This window comes from Copadichromis virginalis, linkage group LG22 (genome assembly GCF_057382275.1).
Source record: "Copadichromis virginalis isolate Kocher_CV1m ecotype Utaka linkage group LG22, C_Virginalis_male_GT1.1, whole genome shotgun sequence".
In the NCBI taxonomy this organism is placed as follows: domain Eukaryota; kingdom Metazoa; phylum Chordata; class Actinopteri; order Cichliformes; family Cichlidae; genus Copadichromis; species Copadichromis virginalis.
This window is the reverse complement of record NC_140638.1, coordinates 33,652,647-33,672,980: the sequence shown is the minus strand read 5'-3', so window position 1 is coordinate 33,672,980 and position 20,334 is coordinate 33,652,647. Positions and strand designations below refer to the sequence as shown.

The 20,334-nt window shown below is 44.8% G+C and overlaps 1 protein-coding gene and 2 long non-coding RNA genes across 3 annotated transcripts; 2 read left to right on the top strand and 1 right to left on the bottom strand.

The window, feature by feature from the left end:
* Positions 1 to 2,010: 2,010 nt before the first annotated feature.
* Positions 2,011 to 3,067, top strand: LOC146683742 (uncharacterized). The gene is made up of 2 exons (XR_014917529.1): positions 2,011 to 2,560; positions 2,775 to 3,067. It is a non-coding gene; the product is annotated as an uncharacterized LOC146683742 (long non-coding RNA).
* A 5,588-nt stretch (positions 3,068 to 8,655) lies between these two features.
* Positions 8,656 to 9,799, top strand: LOC146683741 (uncharacterized). Its single transcript, XR_014917530.1, has 2 exons — positions 8,656 to 9,290; positions 9,505 to 9,799. It is a non-coding gene; the product is annotated as an uncharacterized LOC146683741 (long non-coding RNA).
* A 3,501-nt stretch (positions 9,800 to 13,300) lies between these two features.
* Positions 13,301 to 17,193, bottom strand: ssr2 (signal sequence receptor, beta). The gene is made up of 6 exons (XM_085446576.1): positions 17,110 to 17,193; positions 15,597 to 15,757; positions 15,238 to 15,336; positions 14,776 to 14,884; positions 14,605 to 14,682; positions 13,301 to 14,237 (listed from the first exon to the last, which is right to left on the bottom strand). The coding sequence occupies exons 2-6, from the start codon at positions 15,755 to 15,757 to the stop codon at positions 14,127 to 14,129; spliced, it is 558 nt and encodes a 185-aa protein (XP_085302702.1). The 5' UTR covers positions 17,110 to 17,193; the 3' UTR covers positions 13,301 to 14,126.
* Between the last annotated feature and the right edge of the window lie 3,141 nt (positions 17,194 to 20,334).

Below are 20,334 nucleotides of genomic sequence, written 5' to 3'. Positions count from 1 at the left end.
CGTGAGTACAGGGACAGGGTGGAGCAACAGTTTGACAACCCTCGGAGTATGTGGCAGGGACTAAACACGATCACAGACTTTAGAGGGAAACCCAGCACACCGCAGACCACGGCCTCTCTATGTGAGGATCTAAACGTATTCTACGCTAGATTCGACACAGCGAACACCATGAGACCGGACAGTGTGCGCACCGCGGATGACGTCAGTGCGCACACTGTGTCTGAGGAGGATGTGCGGAAGTGCTTCAGGAAGGTGAACGCACGCAAAGCTACTGGTCCGGACGGGATTCCCGGCCGCGTCCTCAGGTCATGCGCGGCTCAGCTGGCTGGAGTGTTCACGCACATCTTCAACCTTTCCCTCTCTCTGTCTGTAGTCCCAGCCTGCTTCAAAATGGCCACCATCGTCCCTGTACCCAAATCCTCCACCATCTCCTCATTGAACGACTGGCGACCTGTAGCCCTGACCCCCATCGTAAGCAAATGCTTCGAGAAGCTGGTCAGGGACTTCATCTGCTCTGCACTACCCGACTCACTGGACCCTCTACAGTTTGCATACCGCCACAACAGGTCCACTGATGATGCCATAGCCCTGACACTACACACTGCCCTGTCACACCTGGAGAAGAGAGACACGTATGTGAGGATGCTGTTTGTAGATTACAGCTCAGCATTCAATACCATCGTTCCCTCGAAGCTGGACAGGAAACTGCAGGATCTAGGACTGAGCAGCTCCCTCTGCAGCTGGATCCTTAGCTTCCTGTCTGACAGACGCCAAGTGGTCAGACTGGGCAGCATCACCTCATCCCCCATCACACTGAACACTGGTGCTCCACAGGGGTGTGTACTGAGCCCTCTCCTGTACTCACTCTACACCTACGACTGCACAGCCACTAACAGCTCCAACATCATTGTGAAGTTTGTGGACGACACTACAGTGGTGGGTCTTATCACCAACGGTGATGAGACGGCTTACAGGGAGGAGGTCAGCGCCCTGACCCACTGGTGTCAAGACAACCATCTCACCCTCAACGTCGCAAAGACAAAGGAGTTGATAGTGGACTTCCGGAGGTGCAGAGAAGTACACACCCCCATCACCATCAACGGCGCTGCTATGGAGAGAGTGAGCAGCTTCCGGTTCCTTGGAGTACATCTGGCTGAGGATCTTACGTGGTCAGTACACACAAACAAAACAGTGAAGAAGGCGCAGCAGCGCCTCTTCTTTCTCAGGAGACTGAAAAGATTCGGCATGAGCCCCCGCATCCTCAGGACCTTCTATCACTGTGCCATTGAGAGCATCCTCACTGGATGCATCACCACCTGGTATGGCAACAGCACCGCCTACAACTGCAAAGCTCTCCAGAGAGTAGTGCGGTGCTCTGAACGGATAATTGGAGGTGAGCTTCCCTCCCTCCAAGACATCTACAGGAAGCGCTGCCTGAGGAAAGCGGGGAGGATCATCAAGGACTCCAGTCACCCCAGCCATAAACTGTTCAGACTGCTTCCATCAGGAAGGAGGTTCTGCAGCATCCGGTCCCGTACCAGCAGACTGAGAGACAGCTTTTTCCATCAGGCCATCAGACTGCTGAACACGTCATAGACACCTCAGCTTCACTACTGGAACTTCAACATTATGCACTCCACACTGTATATAAATGCCACTTGTTTTGCACATGTCTTACTCTGTATATTTTTATATATTTTATTATTATTATTATTTTTTTTTTTTTTTTTTTTTTTTTACTATTTAATTTGTAAAAATGTGTACACACACACACACACACACACACACACACACACACACGTAGGAAAATATTTAGTATACACATCCAGAAATGCATACACTATTATATATTGTACATATATTTATTAGTTTCAGGTTGGCCATTCTTGTATTTTGCTCGTTTGTGTTGTTGTGTTTGCACATCTCTGTTGCTTGTGGGGCTCGCACACAAGAATTTCACTCGCATGTGCTGTGCCAGTGTGCCTGCACATGTGATGTGACTGTGGCAGGATGAATGTTATCCCTCGGTCCAACCCACTTTCAGCCTGGCCCATTAGGGGGCGCTGGTATAAATAGTGGCCATTTGAGTGTCTCTGCATTGCTTGCCTGTGATCTCCTTTTTGGTCACCTGACTTCCTCGGTGTGGTAGAGATCGTTTGTGGGTTACTCCTCTAAAGTCTCCATCGCGGCTGGTCGTAGCTATAGAAGCCTCCTCTGAGCTATTCTGCTTACGTTCTATGACCCGGCTTACTTGGTACGTAATCAACTTTTGTTACGCTCTCTGCCTTCTATTGTTCTTTTATAGTAATTATTTATTATGTTTCGCAGGAAGTGTGGGCCGTAGTTTTGCGCCAAGCTACGCGAACTGAAGTGCTGCTGTTTTGCCTTGCTGTGCTTTTACCGTCTGTTCCCGTTGTGAGAATTCTTTCCCTGCTGCTGTCAGCTTTTACAGTGGACGTCGGCGTGGACAACGGCCATATGCATGCCGGTTATCGGAGTCAGCTGGCGTGCATATTGATTGACTGTTAACTTATCGTCGTGTGGACGGCAAGTTGGAGCAGTACGGTGATTCCGTTTGCTCCAGATTTTAGAGTTTTATCCAGATTGTATGTTGTTTTATTGCTTTTGATTTGTAGTTTGGATTTTTGTTACACCACTGGTGGGAGGCCCTTTTTCTAGCTGTAGATCACCAGTGTGGTCCTGCAGTTGGGTTATCCCCCGGTGCTACACATTAGTTTGTTGTAATAAAATTTTCTTTGTTTCTTTTTATTCAGATGCGGAGTGCTGACGTGGAGGAGACTAGGGTGCCTTGGTGGTGGGATCCCTTGAGTGTACACACCTGCCTTGTTTAGTTTATTAGTGTGAGTGTGTGTGTGATAGTCTGTTGCACTTGTGTTTTGGGTGTGTTTTCTTTCTTTAGTTTGTGTGTGGCATCCCTGCCCCTCCACTGGTAAGCCTCAGCTCTGAATACCTTTTTAAGCATATTTGTACTTGAATATTTATGATTGTGCTTTTATATGGTGTTTTAAATAATTATTAATAAATTGTGAATTTGTTGATCATTGAACCTCGTCTCTGGACTGAGTATAGCGAACCTAAGTGCCTTTCTGGTGATTTAGTGTTACTTTCAGTATTCTCTGGGTGAAATTCCCAGGGTGGCGTTGTCTTTTTAAAACTGCAAAGAGTATTTACTTTATATCCCATCCTCGTCTCGCCACAAACTTGGCGTTGTTGTCGACAGGATGTACTCTTTAAAACAGAGACGTGTGTTCTTCTTTTTTTGTTTGGTGTAACGTAAATTGTTTTTTTATATTATTTTGTACAGAATAAAGGCAAAGCAGCAGCTACTTTGGTGTGGGATTTCACAGCTGTGTTACAGAGATGGAGGAAGAGTTACAGGAACTCAGGGACTTGATCGCGCAGCTGAAAGCAGACAATGAGAGGCTGCGTCAGGAGAGGGCTGTTGGGTCAGGTACTAGTGCTACACCTTCTACTTCAACTGCATCATCTGTTAACCCCCCAACGGCTGGTGTCTCTGTAGCAGAGAGACTAGTTTTTGTGCCCCGTGACAGAAAGTGCCCTATGTTTAGAGGAAAATCAGGTATAGGGTTGAATGAATGGTTGGAGGAAATAGAAGGTTGTGCTAGAGCACGTCATTTGTCTTTGGCTGATAAAGCATTTTTCCTGTTTGACCACCTAGAAGGGGAAGCACGTGAGGAGATCAAATATCGCTCTAGTGCAGAGAGGACTGATCCTGCTAAGATAATCACTATATTGCAAGAACTGTATGGCTGTTCAGACTCCTATGTAGCATTGCAGGAAGCTTTCTTCTCTAGAAAACAGCAGGAAAGTGAGACACTGCAAGAGTTTTCCCTCGCTCTCTTGGGTCTTATGGAAAAAGTTAAATCGAGTGCCCCCAATGGTATGCCCAATGCTGACGTTTTATTAAGAGATCAATTTGTTGAACAGGTCTTAGATAGTACCTTGCGGCGGGAGTTAAAGCAGCTAGTAAGGAGGCAGCCAACGCTGACATTGCTGGAGATTAGAGGGGAAGCTATTAGGTGGGAACGTGAAGGGTTGCCTAGTGGCGTTAGGCATAGAAGCAGTTCTGTCCCTTCTGTTTATGGCATTCAGTATGGGGTCCATAGCGGTCCTTCAGGAATAGCCCAGTCTACCCAATTGTCTGAGATGAGCGAGATGAAGGAATTGTTAAAGTGCCAGCAGGAGCAACTTAATCAGCTCACTCAGAGCATTGCTCGATTGCAGGGCCCCCATCGAATGCCTCGCTCAGGACGGGGCGATTCCATTATATGCCGTCGTTGTCAGCAACCTGGACATTTTGCTCGGGAGTGTGATGGGGAACGCGTCCCTCGTTCCCGGCCTCCTTCGCAGGCCCCTCTGCATAATCGCAGGCACTCTCCTTTAAATACGGCTTCGGAAAACTAGCACCCTCCGTATTGCCGAGCCACAGTTCGGGTGGGGTGTCTATTGGCTCAAGGGTTGCTTCTAATGGTCCAGAGGCAGTCTCCAAATTAATTTCATCCTGTCCTCATATAGATGTGGACATGGGCGGTATAAAAGTACCTTGTTTGGTTGATACGGGGTCCATGGTCTCTACCATTACTGAAAGTTTTTTCCGCCAGCATTTTGAGTCCTGGGGTCAAGAGCGTCTCCAAGCTTGTCATTGGTTGCAGCTTAAAGCGGCTAATGGGTTGTCCATTCCTTACCTTGGCTATATCGAGCTAAGTGTAGAGCTCTGTGACAAGTTTCTTCCACAGTGTGGCGTGTTGGTCGTTAAAGATCCTCCAGGTGCAGGACCTTCCACGGTTCCGGGTGTATTGGGGATGAATGTCATTCGGAAGTGTTACCACGAGCTTTTTGGGCAACACGGTGAAGCATTGTTTAGTTTGGGCTTTGTCACAGAGGCCCCTAAACCCCTTGTGCAGGCGCTGCAAAAGTGCCATGACGTTAGTATAAGAGCCCCACTGGATTTGTCTGGCCATGTGAGAGTGAGGGGTAAGCGAGCATGTTGCATTCCGGGTGGTGTAATGAAAGTAGTGGCCGCCACCTGTTCTGAGCAATATTCAGGTGCCACTGTGTTATTTGAACCTACTGATGTTAACTTGCCTGCTGGACTTTTAGCGTCCCCTGCATTGGTTCGAGTGGTTAGAGGTACTGCATACATACCAGTTGTTAATGTAGGGACCACGGCGGTCTTGCTTCACCCCAGGACCGTTATAGGGACCCTGGAAGATGTTCATGTGGTCAGTTTGCCCGCTGGTGTGACAGAAATACCCCCTAATGTAGCCACAATGGCATCTCACACCACCACTCCTACTGTGCAGGATCAGATGGAAGGGATTGATTTGTCTAAACTGTCAGCAGAGGAACAGGGACAGGTGAGGTCTCTCCTTAAGAAATACAGCTCTGTCTTTTCTGCTCATGATACTGATTTGGGTTGCACTAACTTGATCTCCCATGACATTCCAGTCTTAGACGATATCCCCGTGCGGCAGCGTTATAGGCGCATCCCCCCTTCAGAGTACGAGGTTGTGAAAGAGCATATTAACCAGTTGTTAGGGGCCGAGGTGATTAGAGAGAGTAGCAGCCCCTATGCTTCTCCCATTGTGCTCGTTAAGAAGAAGGATGGCAGCCCGCGCATGTGTGTTGATTATCGGCAACTGAACAACAAGACAAGGAAAGATGCATTCCCCCTGCCGCGCATTGAAGAATCCTTAGATGCGCTGACTGGTGCCCGTTGGTTTTCCACCATGGATTTAGCAAGTGGCTATAATCAGGTCCCAGTTACGGAAGAGGATAGGCCCAAGACTGCCTTCTGTACTCCTTTCGGCCTATTTGAATGGAACCGAATGCCATTTGGGCTCTGTAATGCCCCTAGCACCTTCCAGAGACTAATGCAACGCCTTTTCGGTGATCAACAGTGCCAGTCTCTGCTTCTCTATCTTGATGACATTGTAATCTTTTCATCAACAGTATCGCAACATCTTGAGCGGCTGGATGTGGTGCTAGGTCGGCTTCAGCAGGAAGGTTTAAAAGCCAAGCTTGCCAAATGTGCCTTTTTCCAGCGGGAGGTTCGCTACCTAGGCCATGTCATCTCCGATCAAGGTGTCTCTACGGACCCTAGCAAGGTGGAAGTGGTGGCTAACTGGCAGCCTCCTAAGACTGTTTCGGAACTACGCTCCTTCCTTGGGTTTGCCAGCTATTATCGCCGTTTTGTGGAGGGTTTTGCCAAGTTGGCGGCACCTCTGCATAGACTGGTGGCAGAGTGGGGAGGCAGAAAATCAAAGAAGAGGTCAGAGCATGGTGTCGTGGAGAACTGGACTGCCGAGTGTGCTCAAAGTTTTGAGGCATTAAAGACTAAGCTGACGACAGCACCAGTGCTCGCTTATGCAGATTTCTCTTTGCCTTTTATTTTAGAAGTGGATGCCAGCCATGCCGGCCTAGGGGCAGTGCTTTCCCAGGAGCAGGGAGGTAAAGTGAGGCCAATAGCCTATGCCAGTCGGGGTTTGAGGCCCCCTGAGCGCAATATGCTAAATTATAGCTCCATGAAGCTGGAGTTTTTGGCACTTAAGTGGGCCATGACTGAGAAATTTAGAGAGTACTTGTTGGGCCACAAGTGTATTGTTTACACCGACAACAATCCTCTTAGTCACTTGTCTTCTGCTAAACTTGGGGCTACTGAACAGCGCTGGGCAGCTCAGCTCGCTTCGTTCGACTTCGACTTAAAGTACAGGTCAGGAAGGAGTAATAAGAACGCAGACGCTTTATCTCGCCAGCATCCACCTGATCCTCAGGAGATTAAAGCCATGGTTCCTGGTACAGCCTTGCCTGGACCTCTTCAACAAGCCTTGCGGCTGGGACCAGCTGAGGTATCACAAGCTGCCATTACGGTTTTGCCCCATCTCACTACTCCTGATCTTCATGCCCTCCAACAGGTCGACCCAGTGATAAAGGAGATCTTGGTGTTCTGGAGACGGAAGCAGCGACCCAGCTTTGAGGAGCGGCAGCAGCTTGCTCCACCTGCTCTGGTGCTGCTACGACAATGGGATCGTCTGATTGAAAGGGAAGGAGTTCTGTATCGTCAGGTTCATCGCCCTGACGGTGCCGAGGTGGTACTTCAGCTTTTGCTGCCTAGTGCACTGATTGAGCAGGTGTTGATTCATGTTCATCAGGACCATGGCCATCAAGGGGTGGAAAGGACCCTAGCGCTTCTCCGCTCACGGTGCTACTGGCCCGGTATGTCTGCTGAGGTAGCTCGTTGGTGTCAGAGATGCGAACGTTGCCAAGTTGCAAAAGACACCCAACCAGCAGCTCAAAGTTTCATGGGACATTTGTTGGCTTCTCGACCAAATGAAATCTTGGCCATTGATTACACCTTGCTCGAACCTTCCCGGAATGGGCTGGAGAACGTTTTGGTGATGACTGATGTTTTCAGCAAGTATACATTGGCTGTCCCCACTCGTGACCAATGTGCTGCTACAGTGGCCCAGGTTCTCGTGACTGAGTGGTTTTCGAAGTTTGGTGTACCAGCGCGTATCCATTCCGATCAGGGTCGTAACTTTGAAAGCTCCCTGATCCAGCAGCTCTGCAGGTTTTATGGTATCGAGAAGTCCCACACTACTCCTTATCATCCGGCTGGAAATGGTCAGTGTGAACGTTTTAATAGGACTTTGCACAATTTGTTGCGGACCCTGCCAGTATCCAGAAAAAGAGACTGGAATGTATGTTTGCCCCAGTTACTTTACTGTTATAATACCACTCCCCATCAGGCTACTGGGGAAACCCCATTCTTATTGATGTTTGGGCAAGAACCCAGGTTGCCAGTGGACTTTCTGTTGGGCAGAGTACCGGACCCCATCAGTGGAGATGTGCACGAGTGGATTCAGGAGCATCAAGCCCGGCTACAGGTTGTACATGAAGGAGCCAAGGAACGATTGCAATTGGCTGCCGACCGCAGAAAGAGGCACCATGATAAAAAGGTGAAAGAGGCACCATTGAACAATGGCCAGTTGGTGTTCCTGCGCGATCTGAGTGGAAGAGGGAGATGTAAAATCCAAGATCGATGGAAACCCGTGGTATATAGAATCCTGAAGGCACCTAAAGGAGGTGGGGCAGTATATACCATTGCACCTGCAGATGATCCCAGCAGTGTGAAGCATGTTCATCGTACCTTGTTGAAGGCTGTGATAACGGCAGCCACACCATCAGAAGGGCCTGCTCCAAGCAGTAGCCCACGTGGCCCAGAAATATCCTCCTCAGAACCAGGACATGACTCATCAAGTGACAGTGACCTGTTATTCCTGAGCATAGGAGCTCCTCAAGTAAATGTTTCACCATCTTACAGCCCAGTGGCAGTGATTCCAAGTAGCCCTGAGTTGTTGCTTCCACCAGAAGACCGAACTTCCGATGTTCCAGCCACTGGTACAGTTACTCCGAGTGTAGCACCAGTTCCATCTAGCTCTCTTCCTGCTCTCTCTACGAGTTCTGATACAAGAAATGTGGTGGTGCGAAAAACAACCCGGTCCACAGCTGGCCAGCATTCAAACATCCATCATCTCCCAAGACCAACAGGGGAGGTGGCACAAGGGGCTGCTAACTCTATTTCTGAGCCTAGGGTACATGCCGTCTCTGCATTTTTTAGGCCTTGGGACTAATCTGGGTGTCTTTGTAATTCATCGTCGGGGCGACGATGCAAGAAGGAGGGGTAGAATGTGGCAGGATGAATGTTATCCCTCGGTCCAACCCACTTTCAGCCTGGCCCATTAGGGGGCGCTGGTATAAATAGTGGCCATTTGAGTGTCTCTGCATTGCTTGCCTGTGATCTCCTTTTTGGTCACCTGACTTCCTCGGTGTGGTAGAGATCGTTTGTGGGTTACTCCTCTAAAGTCTCCATCGCGGCTGGTCGTAGCTATAGAAGCCTCCTCTGAGCTATTCTGCTTACGTTCTATGACCCGGCTTACTTGGTACGTAATCAACTTTTGTTACGCTCTCTGCCTTCTATTGTTCTTTTATAGTAATTATTTATTATGTTTCGCAGGAAGTGTGGGCCGTAGTTTTGCGCCAAGCTACGCGAACTGAAGTGCTGCTGTTTTGCCTTGCTGTGCTTTTACCGTCTGTTCCCGTTGTGAGAATTCTTTCCCTGCTGCTGTCAGCTTTTACAGTGGACGTCGGCGTGGACAACGGCCATATGCATGCCGGTTATCGGAGTCAGCTGGCGTGCATATTGATTGACTGTTAACTTATCGTCGTGTGGACGGCAAGTTGGAGCAGTACGGTGATTCCGTTTGCTCCAGATTTTAGAGTTTTATCCAGATTGTATGTTGTTTTATTGCTTTTGATTTGTAGTTTGGATTTTTGTTACACCACTGGTGGGAGGCCCTTTTTCTAGCTGTAGATCACCAGTGTGGTCCTGCAGTTGGGTTATCCCCCGGTGCTACACATTAGTTTGTTGTAATAAAATTTTCTTTGTTTCTTTTTATTCAGATGCGGAGTGCTGACGTGGAGGAGACTAGGGTGCCTTGGTGGTGGGATCCCTTGAGTGTACACACCTGCCTTGTTTAGTTTATTAGTGTGAGTGTGTGTGTGTGATAGTCTGTTGCACTTGTGTTTTGGGTGTGTTTTCTTTCTTTAGTTTGTGTGTGGCATCCCTGCCCCTCCACTGGTAAGCCTCAGCTCTGAATACCTTTTTAAGCATATTTGTACTTGAATATTTATGATTGTGCTTTTATATGGTGTTTTAAATAATTATTAATAAATTGTGAATTTGTTGATCATTGAACCTCGTCTCTGGACTGAGTATAGCGAACCTAAGTGCCTTTCTGGTGATTTAGTGTTACTTTCAGTATTCTCTGGGTGAAATTCCCAGGGTGGCGTTGTCTTTTTAAAACTGCAAAGAGTATTTACTTTATATCCCATCCTCGTCTCGCCACATGACAATAAAAGTGATTTGATTTGATTTGATTTGACAAATGGATAAGCAGGTTACCTGTGGCTTCAGCAGGGCTGGACTGGAACCAAAAATAATAATAATTTTTTTTTAATCAAATGTTTATAAAAACCTGACATATACCTTCTGTCACCATGTGTTATCTCTGTCAAAGCTCTCACTTCTGAATTTATTGATTCAAATGGCACATAAGATACATTTGTACATATAGCTCCTCGGTAAGGCATGAAAAGTTGGAACATTACTTGTAACAAACATTTGATTTGCAAATGTCCATCTTGGAAGTCTAAGCAAAATTCTAAATGCACCCTGAAAGTCTACCTGCAGTTTTTTCATTATGACTTGACTATAATTACACCAAATGAGTCATATAGAAAGAGGTACAATAGGCTTGAAAAAGAGCCACTTTAACATCATCTGTGCACATGTAAAATTTACGTGCCTGGGTTGCTTTAGCTGTATGTTTTGGGTCATTGTCCATCTGTCCATTGTCCATCCAAGTAACTTCTTCAGTCTCAGCTGAAGAAGGGAAACCTGCAGTCAGCTGAGACTGAAGAAGACACTTGAGGGTGGAGAATTTGTCTGACAGACAGCTCAGCCAAACAGAGAACAAACATCCTCGCTAAAGGGTTGAATTTTGCTGTGACGCCGAGACAAATCCCGCTATTGGAACTCTTTTCAGCCACAGAAACAGCAATTCGAAACAACAATATTGCAGACATGTAAGCTGCGAAGCCACCAGCATCCAACATCAGCATGGAGGAGAGGAAGGCACACACAATGACAGCAACATTATTATCCTTCCGGCAGACAAGGGTAGGTGCACGGTTTTGCTAAACCAGAAAGACTATCATGAGAACATTTTGTCACTGCTCAGTGGCAAAAATACTTATGAGCCCCTAAAGTGCTCCAGGAAGTGGTTACAGGAAGAGGGTGATAGACTGTCTGAAGCAGTTAAAACAAGACAATGCTATTGACGGGACCTCATACCACAGGCTATAACCAGACGAATCTACATCAAGTCTGTGTGGTTTACCGAAGATACATAAACAGGGTGGACCTTTAAGACTGATTGTCTGTATGATCAACTCAGTCACCTATAACATCTCTAAGTTTCTGGCTTCGATCCTCAACCCGCTGGTAGGCAGCCCTGAACACCACATCCAGAACACCTTGGATTTTGTTGAGAAGGTGAGAGATGTCATTATGGAGGCAGATGAAACAATGGTCTTGTACGATGTTACATCTCTCTTCACTCGCATCCCAGTCACGGACGTGTTGGAGGTAGTTCGTAAGAGATTACAGGATGACCCCCAACCTCAGCAACAGGACCACTCTCAGCATCGACCAAGTTCCAAGTTCCAAGTTGCTTTTGGAACTGTGTTTTAATTCCTCCTATTTCAAATACAAGGGTCAGCACTATAGGCAGAAATATGGGTGTGCCATGGGTTCACCAGTTTCACCTATCGTGGCCAATTGTACATGGAAAAGTGGAAAAGAGGGCTTTGTTATCCTACCCGGTCCAGTTGAGATGCATTTTTTCTAAATACCGAGTCTCTGTGGCTTTTAAACCCCAAAACACACTGCACCAAAAACTGGTCCACCCCAAGGATCGGATCCCCCGACACAAACAGAATAATATAGTACACTGTTAAGTGCCAGGATTTATACATTGGGGAAACCAAGCAACCACTGGCAAAGCGGATGGCACAACACAGGAGAGCTACCTTGGCAGGCCAGGACTCCGCAGTCTATTCACACCTACAGGCCAGTGGACACTCTTTCAAGGATGAGGATGCACACACACTGGACCGGGAGGAACGCTGGTTTGAGCGCAGAGTCAAGGAGGCCATTTACGTGAAAAGGGAAAGACCATCTCTGAATCGAGGAGGGGGCCTAAGGGTACATCTTTCGCAATCTTACAGTGCTGTGATACTCATAAACCACTCATAAGACTGAGGCTTATGAGTGGCTTGCACCTTGCAGTGAACCTGCATGAAAGTAAGCCCTGTAATACCTTTCATGCAGTCTTCTCTTTATGGTAGACTTGGATATTGATATGCCTACCTCCTGGAGAGTGTTGTTCACTTGGTTGGCTGTTGTGAAGGGTTTTCTCTTCACCATGGAAATGATTCTGTGATCATCCACCGCTGTTGTCTTCTGTGGACGTCCAGGTCTTTTTGCATTGCCGAGTTCACCAGTGCTTTCTTTTTTTTTCTTTCCAAACTTTAGATTTTGCTACTTCTACTATTGTAGCAATTTTCTTGGATTGATTTTTTTCTGTTTTGGGAGTTTACCTCTTCACTCGCGTGGAGAGGTTCTTTTGACTGCTGTTGACAGTCTATCACAGATTCTGTCAGCAAAGCCTTCCAAATGCAAGCACCACACCTCAGATCAACTCAAGCCTTTTATCTGCTTAACTGATAATAACATAACGAAGGAATTGCCCACAACTGTCCATGAAATAGCCTGTAAGACAACTGTCCAATTACTTTTGGTCCATTTAAAAAGAGGGTGGCACAGCTGAAACTCCTAAACCCCTCATCTAATATGAATGTAGATACCCTCAAATTAAGCTGAGAGTCTACACGTTATGTCAATGTCCATTATATAACTATACTTACAATATGTTTCAGTAAACAGGTAAAAACAACAACAACCTAAACTTGGTGTCTGTGTCCAAATATATCTGGACCTAACTGTACACTCTGGCTATCAGCAGTGGCTCATGGTCAAAGCAGCCATTCATTTTACTGAAGCCTTGAATCTTTCCCTTCCTAATTATGTCCCTCCATTTATTTTCATCTTCCTCTCTTCTACAGATGGTGCAGCAGCAGCCCCCTGTGACTGTGAGGCCTGATTACAAGTTGTTACTGGCTGTTGCTGGTACTACTGTTCACAGTGCAGCAGCCCTGATAGCTAACGTGTCGTTAATCTGACACATTTTGCTGGATCTGCTTTTATTGTTTTCTCTCAGTTTTTCAGCTCCACCTTTTTAGGCTGGTCCATCGACCCAAGTGTCTTGGCCCACCAGGAAAATGCCCGGTATGCCAGATGACCAGCCGAGCCCTGGACTTCAGCATGTGCAGCAAAATGTTTCATAATCCTGACTACACTCTGCACCATTTTCTGCAAAGGCAGTGGATTACTTCCACTGCCACAAGATTGGATATTTGACATCTTTTTAAACTATGTGCAATAACGTTTTATAATACATCTATCCAGTATTGAAATATCTGCTCTTAAATTTTGACATTTAAAATTGTACTTTCATTTTTTTTCCTGTTATATATTTGCTTGATGTAACAAAACAGAATGCAACAGAAAGAAAAATAACCTTAAGTTTTTATTTATGGGAATGATATAAACTGGAAACAGGGAATGCAAACCCCCAGAAATGAATCAGGCTCAGCTTTAAAAAAACAAAACATGTACCTTGTTTTCATTTATTTTGAACTTAAACAACGGGCTCCAAATGTCATATCAGCTCATTAGAAACACACACTGCAAATACAAGCAGCTGTTTACAGTAGTAACCCCCATTAGCCAGTTCCCATTGTAGGAGTTTAGAACATGTGTGCTGAAGGATTCACCAGACTCATGAGTTGCAGTGCAATTACAGCAATGGAGGGAATGGAGCATGGGCACATTATTCCATGATGTTTGTGTCGTCTCCTTTAGGCTGACTCCTGAATTGCTCTTTTTCATCTTAGTCTATTTGGTGAATTTCATGTTACTGAAGGCAATATCTGACAGAGATTATTACTTAGCTAACTTGTGAATGATTAAACCGGTAGCCAACCAGCCTTACTCTCAAGCCCTCCACAATAGAACCCACGGTTTCCTCCCAAAAAGGGTCATGAAAGACACCTGGCAGGTCCTGTTACTCAGATCATCTCACTAGTTGTGATGGAAAACAGCATAATGTAATTGTTTCGTCACATGAACTATTTGCAGATAAAGAGATGCCACACGATTTTCACCTTCTACTTCTTGCTCCAAAGTTCTCTTAAATATTCTGTTCGATCAAACCACAATCAAGTCCATTGGTCACCAAATTTTAGTTTTCACCCCAAGTATGGGCAATGTTTTTTTTTTACAAAACCCTTTTATTTCCCTTCCCATCCCCAACCCCATTCTTGAAAAGAGCAAAGATGTTTCAGTTCTTCTTGCTCTTGGGCGAATCGTATTTCCTCTTGCTGGAGTACCAGAGAAGCAGAGGGATGCCGATGGAGGGTAGCGTCATCACACCAAATGCAGCCCAGTCCAACTAAAGACAGACACACGGAGCAGTGAGTGAAGTGTTAGAGGACTGTTCTGGCAAATGCAAAAACTTCAGTCTATCAGCCATGAATCGAGACACTATGTGAACAGTGGTATCAAGGAACTCTGTTGTTGTGGAGACTTTAATTTAGTTTATCAACATGCACTACTCGTACTAAAAAGTACTTCTTGTGCTATATGCAAAAATTTGTCAGTGTAGATACAGTAAATTCCAATTTTAGCTGAAATTAACAACCCAATAAAGATCCTTAGAGGTTTACAAAATTCCACCAGCCTCAATTTACTATGATCAGCATAGGCCAGTGGACTCAGGTGCCATAATGAGCGAGCCTCAATCTGTTTTTAACACTTACATAGTGTGGAGAGAAGCGCCGGTCAAACTCTCGCTGAGCCAAGATTCCTCCCTGTCCAGGAGCACTGGAGTAGCCAACCTGCAGGAAGGGAAGGAGGGGACACTTTAGCTTCTAACACATCACTATGGACTGTAAATGCTTTGACTCACTAAGGACTTTAACTGCTTTTACCACAACTTGTCCTCCCTCCTGAACCAGGTAGCTGACGGTAGCAGAGGTAAAATTAAAGTATCCAGCCTTCAAGGGGCGCAACACCACTGTGTGAGAGACGTTGCTGGCTCTAAAAGTTTCAGAGTTAAGAATGATGACTTGGAGAAAGAGCCCATCTATGGTATTTAAACCAACTTAAATCTAATTCCTGCATTCCTGGTTCATTAAGGCCTCTGTCTTATGAACCATGAAGAGTGAATACTTCTTTAGGTTCAGCGGCCTGAAAAGCTATCATTTCAGTATTTGGTCCTACTGTGTAAGATGAAATAACTGTGGTGCAAAAAATAGGCTGCCATACAGACACCCAGTAACTTATGTTTGATTAAGAATTTAAGATCAAACTCCCATTAAGCCACAATTAATGCGTCAAAAATAGCTCAAGTTTGATAGTGCCAGTGAGAAGTCATGTTACTGCAAGGATACGGTGCAATCCTGTCCCATTTCACATTCAGCATTCCGGAAACAATTCCAAAATCTTCAGGAGGAAAAGAATCATCGGATAGCTCCACCTCTAGAGCTGCACTGCGGAGACAAACCAGAGGATGACATTTAGTCACACAGTATGCACTAAACATTTTATCAGGTCTTGACAAGCTCTCAAGCAGTTCACATTTCAACAATTCTGAAAACGTCTTGATAATGTTCAAACGTACTGATAAAGTGATTATTAAACAGCAGTTTGTTAAGAAACAACTGAATAAAATAATTCTGTGTCGTTTGGTTTTCTGTGTGTATTCATTTGTACAGTTATCTGATTTACAGCAGCTGTCCAGATATCTGACCTGGAGCCCACGTTGTAGATGCTGTACTGCAGGGTCAGGTCGCGGCCCTCCACAGCATAGCGGTTCAGGAGGGATTTGGAGGCCAACAAACGGGCGCCCTCTTCTCCTGAGCCCAGAGCCAGCAGAGAAAGGATTACAAACACGTGCAGCATCCTGGTCATCTGGTCAAAACAAACAAACAACAAAACAAAAAAGGGAAATTAACTGGAGTTAGGAGGAGAATACGATGGACTACAAAGTATGGTGAAACTATAGCCAGGAGTCCAGGCTGGTTTTGAAATAAAACAATATGCAGTAGTGTCCAGGTATCCAACTAAATTTAGCATAAACAACAAAAAAGAAAGGGGAAAACAATCTGCAGTCAGTCTTTAAACGGAGACTACTTCCTGAAGTCCACGATCAGTTCCTTGGCAAAGACCAAGGAACTGATCGTGGACTTCAGGAAGACCAGGAAACACTTGACCCCTGTTTCAATCCAGGGGGTCAGTGTTGACATTGTGGAGGACTATAAATACCTTGGAGTACACATTGACAATAAACTGGACTGGGCTAAAAACACCACAGCACTTTACAGGAAGGGCCAGAGTCGTCTCTATTTTTTGAGGCGACTGAGGTCCTTCAACATCTGCCAGAAAATGCTGAGGATTTTCTATGAGTCTGTTGTGGCCAGTGCGATCCTCTATGCTGTTGCATGCTGGGGGAGCAGGCTGAGGGTCGCAGATGCCAACAGACTTAATAAACTGATCCGTAAGGCCAGCAATGTTGTGGGGATGGAGCTGGACTCCCTCAAGGTGGTGTCGGAGAGGCGGATGCTGTCCAAGATAAAGACAATGTTGGATAACACCTCCCACCCACTCCATGACATGTTGGTCAGTCACAGGAGCTCGTTCAGTGAGAGACTGAGATTACCGAAAAGCACCACTGAACGACACAGGAAATCATTCCTGCCTGTGGCCATCTCCCTGTACAACGCATCCATCTAACACACTGTTTGCTGCTACAGCTACACATGTTTCTTTTCCAACTATTTATTTATAAGTGACTTATGTATGTATGTATGTATATATATGTATATATTGTACTATTCTTAGTTAGCGTATTGTCTGTCTTGTCTTAATGTTGGTTTAAAATGGAGCACTGTAACAAAAAATAATTTCCCCCAGGGATCAATAAAGTATTCTGATTCTGATTCTGATTTATCTTAGGTTTGACTTTCAAAAGACGAAAGAAAAATCGCGACTGGGAGGTAATTTTAAAAGGCTGTTACGATATGTTACTAATGAAGTGTCCGGCTTCAAGTCAGAGTGCTCAACACTAACCAGTGCTTACGTGGACCAAAGGAGTCACATCTTCATTTGCGTTAGTAAGAAAATTATAGTAAGTAACAACGCTTTATGTCTAACAGGCGTTTCATAGATTCGCTGTATATTAACAATATGTCCGTTCCTAAAATAAAACATTAGTAAATTATAACGCTGAAGCTTTAAAAGAAAAACAGGAAGAGATTTTTTACCTTCCTCTAGTTCTCTTCAAATGGCAGAAAGTAAAGGAGCTAGTCAAGCGCATGCTCAGAAGCTTAAAGCCTGTTTTTACATGACGTGTACCGAGGGGGAGTTAAAGAAGCCTGCAAACTGCAGCGCCCCTGGTGTTCGGGAGGGAGATAGGAGTCATTCGAAAAGAACGTAGCTCATTATGCAGAAGTAGCTGGACTGCCTGTTCCGGCCCTGTAAAAGTACTTGTTGATCAGTTGAATTTTCATACATATAAAACGGTTTATGTACAAAATATAATTCATTGAGAATAAAATTCTCACTGCAGGTTCTCTGATCTTAATAAGATAACTCTTTATTGTCATTGCACAGTCATACATAGTACAATAGTACAATGAGATTGGAAAACTGTCCTACGTCGGCACTACATATAACAGGACACGATATGACACATCACAACGCAACACAAACAACACAGTGCTCACAGACAAGACCCTCCGTGAATACATGCATATAGAAATGAAAAATGAAATAATGGAGTGGATTTATATAGCGCTTTTCAAGGCACCCAAAGCGCTTTACAATGCAATTATTCATTCACTCTCACATTCACACACTGGTGGAGGCAGCTACAGTTGTAGCTACAGCTGCCCTGGGGCAGACTGACAGAAGCGAGGCTGCCAATACTCCCAAAACTTGCATTTCTAATCCTAGGACTTCAAAGGCTGTAAATGATTTTTGGTTATACTTTATACATGAATCAAAAATAAATGCAGGCATTCATCAGTTTGCCTTTGGATTCTATTTGTCAAACCTTTATGTAATTCATTCATTTGAAAATGTTCTCATTTTTGTATCATCACTTGGGCTCTGCTGTGCTACCATGCCAACAGAATCTGGTGATAATTCAGTGTCAATATTCGCATCAAGATGTTCCTTCCCAGCCACTCTGCTTTCATCTATTATCAGATGATAGCAGATGCTTATCTGATACCGTATCAGCATTTCCTGTAACACTCAAAGATGCCACCAAAGGTTTCCAGAACTACCTTGTCCCCTGCCTGTAGATGCTAAATATGCATGTACCTTTTTTTCCCCAATATATACATGTTGCCCACATAGACCGCGAAGGTCCTCCGAAGGATGCAGCCGGTGTTTTGGGACACAGCTTGCGTTTTCTTCGTTTACTTCGTCCACAGGTAAACGCAAAAACTGAGTTTTTGAAAATATCCACCCTGGCAGGAGTTTTTAAAAATCTCCGTTTTCAGTTACCAAAAACGCCGTTTACGTGTGGACGAAAGGCGCAAACGAATAGAAAAATCGGCGTTTTCAAAAATACCCGGGTACGTGTGGACGTAGCCTAAGTGCCAAACATTAGGCAGATGGCAGAGGTTGTGATACGGTTGTTGACAATCTTCTTGTCAATGCTCAACATGAATGTCTCAGCAGCAAAGCAGGAGGAACCTGAGAATTAAAAAAAAATCAACAACAACAAGAAAAACTAATGAAAACCTTTAATAACAAGGGTTTGAATGTCTTACTGGCTGAACCTATATGGTTGTGTTAGTCAGTGTATTAGTGTGGAAGCAACAGAACATGAAACTAAACAAGCCAAGAGTATCACCTTCTTGCATGCTCAATGAGCCAGGTAAGTAAATCCCAAAAAGTTGATTCCGTTCATCAGCTTAGTCTATTCAATGTATACATCTGTCCCAAGTCATGTATATTTCGTATTTCTTCAACAACGGTTTGAATGGTAGATGTTGGCAGAAGATGCTGTCCCTGTGCTTTAATGTAAAACATACTGAAATTAGACCCATCCATACCAGGGTCTTCTGTATCTGATACACTGGCACCTTACTGTATGGTGGCACTTGTGGTTGGACTCTCTGAGTATCTTTGTTTGAACCACAAATCACGTTTTCTAAACGTTTGTGTTTTCTACACATATGGGAGGCAAATGTAGATTTTACAGAGAACACACTTTGGCATCCTCTCACTGGGCAACTCACATGCTGTTCACAACTAAAGCCTGCAGTTTTCTTTGTGTGCACTCAAATGGAGTCGAGTCAACTAGCGCCACCTGTGGCCAAGTGCCATAGTCTACAGCCAGGTTAACTTGTGACACACAGATCTGCACCACGTTTGAATTCCTGTTTCATGCACAGTGTATTTGTAACTTTCAGTGTTGTCTGTTTGTGCATCTTGCAAATAAACCTTTGAACCTAATGAAATGATATTATTTGTTTATTTTTGGCCTGCATCAGTGGGAAATGCCAAGTTATTTACATAAAGTTATAGAAATCAGCTCTCCCATTGTTCATCATGATCTTAATAACTTTTTTCCATAACAAAGAAATAGGTCTTGAACAAATATATGACACATGAATATTTCACTAGTGTTGTAACGTCACATCCTGTTAGCTTTTCTCTGGAAATTATCATTTTATAATTCACAATGCCTCATAATGGTAATTCATCAACATGGCTGGAGAGAGTTGATTCAGTTAAAGGACTAGAGGTTACAGTCCCTGATAATGCATTGCTTTAGATGGAGAGACTCTTGAGTGATGGCTGTTATGAGGAAAGGCAGCCCAGAAACTTTGCCAGCAGCACGCATCGTTGTGTGCCTCAACTTTCGGTCTTTTACCCAGGCTAATCTGCCACTTTCCTTCCTTGGTTAGGTTTAGGGATTAGAGATTGATCTAGATTACCATTTTAAATTTGTGACACATCATTAGTTGTGGACTTTGGATTCATCAGGTGTTTCGGCCGTTATCACTAGACACCCTCATCCAAGGAGGCCCTGCCAGGGTTGATCAGGCCCTGGAGTGTGTCACCGGTTTATGTTAAAAATTTTCTCTTCTTCTTTCTTCTGTTTAGTTTCCTACATTTTCTTTCTATATGTTCACTGCAACTGAGAAAAAATAATACTTACCTCTTTAGTATTTACAGAGCCTAACTTCTTCAAAGGCATAGAAAAGGTGATAGAGAGAAGTAAGACAAAAGGGGACAAGATAGGAGAGAGAAGAGCCGGAAGGGGGGCACCCGGTCTGGCTTCCCACACCACCTTATATACAGTCTGTTTAAGTGTGATTAATTTAACAAACACTTGCAGCAGCATCTGCAGCAGTTACACAGTGATTAGTAATAAACAGAGCCAGTGTGATTGAGTCGAGAGAGTGAGTGGATTTAAGAAAGTGGGTGACTCAAGTGTGTCAGTTGGTTTGTTTTTGTTTTTTTTATTG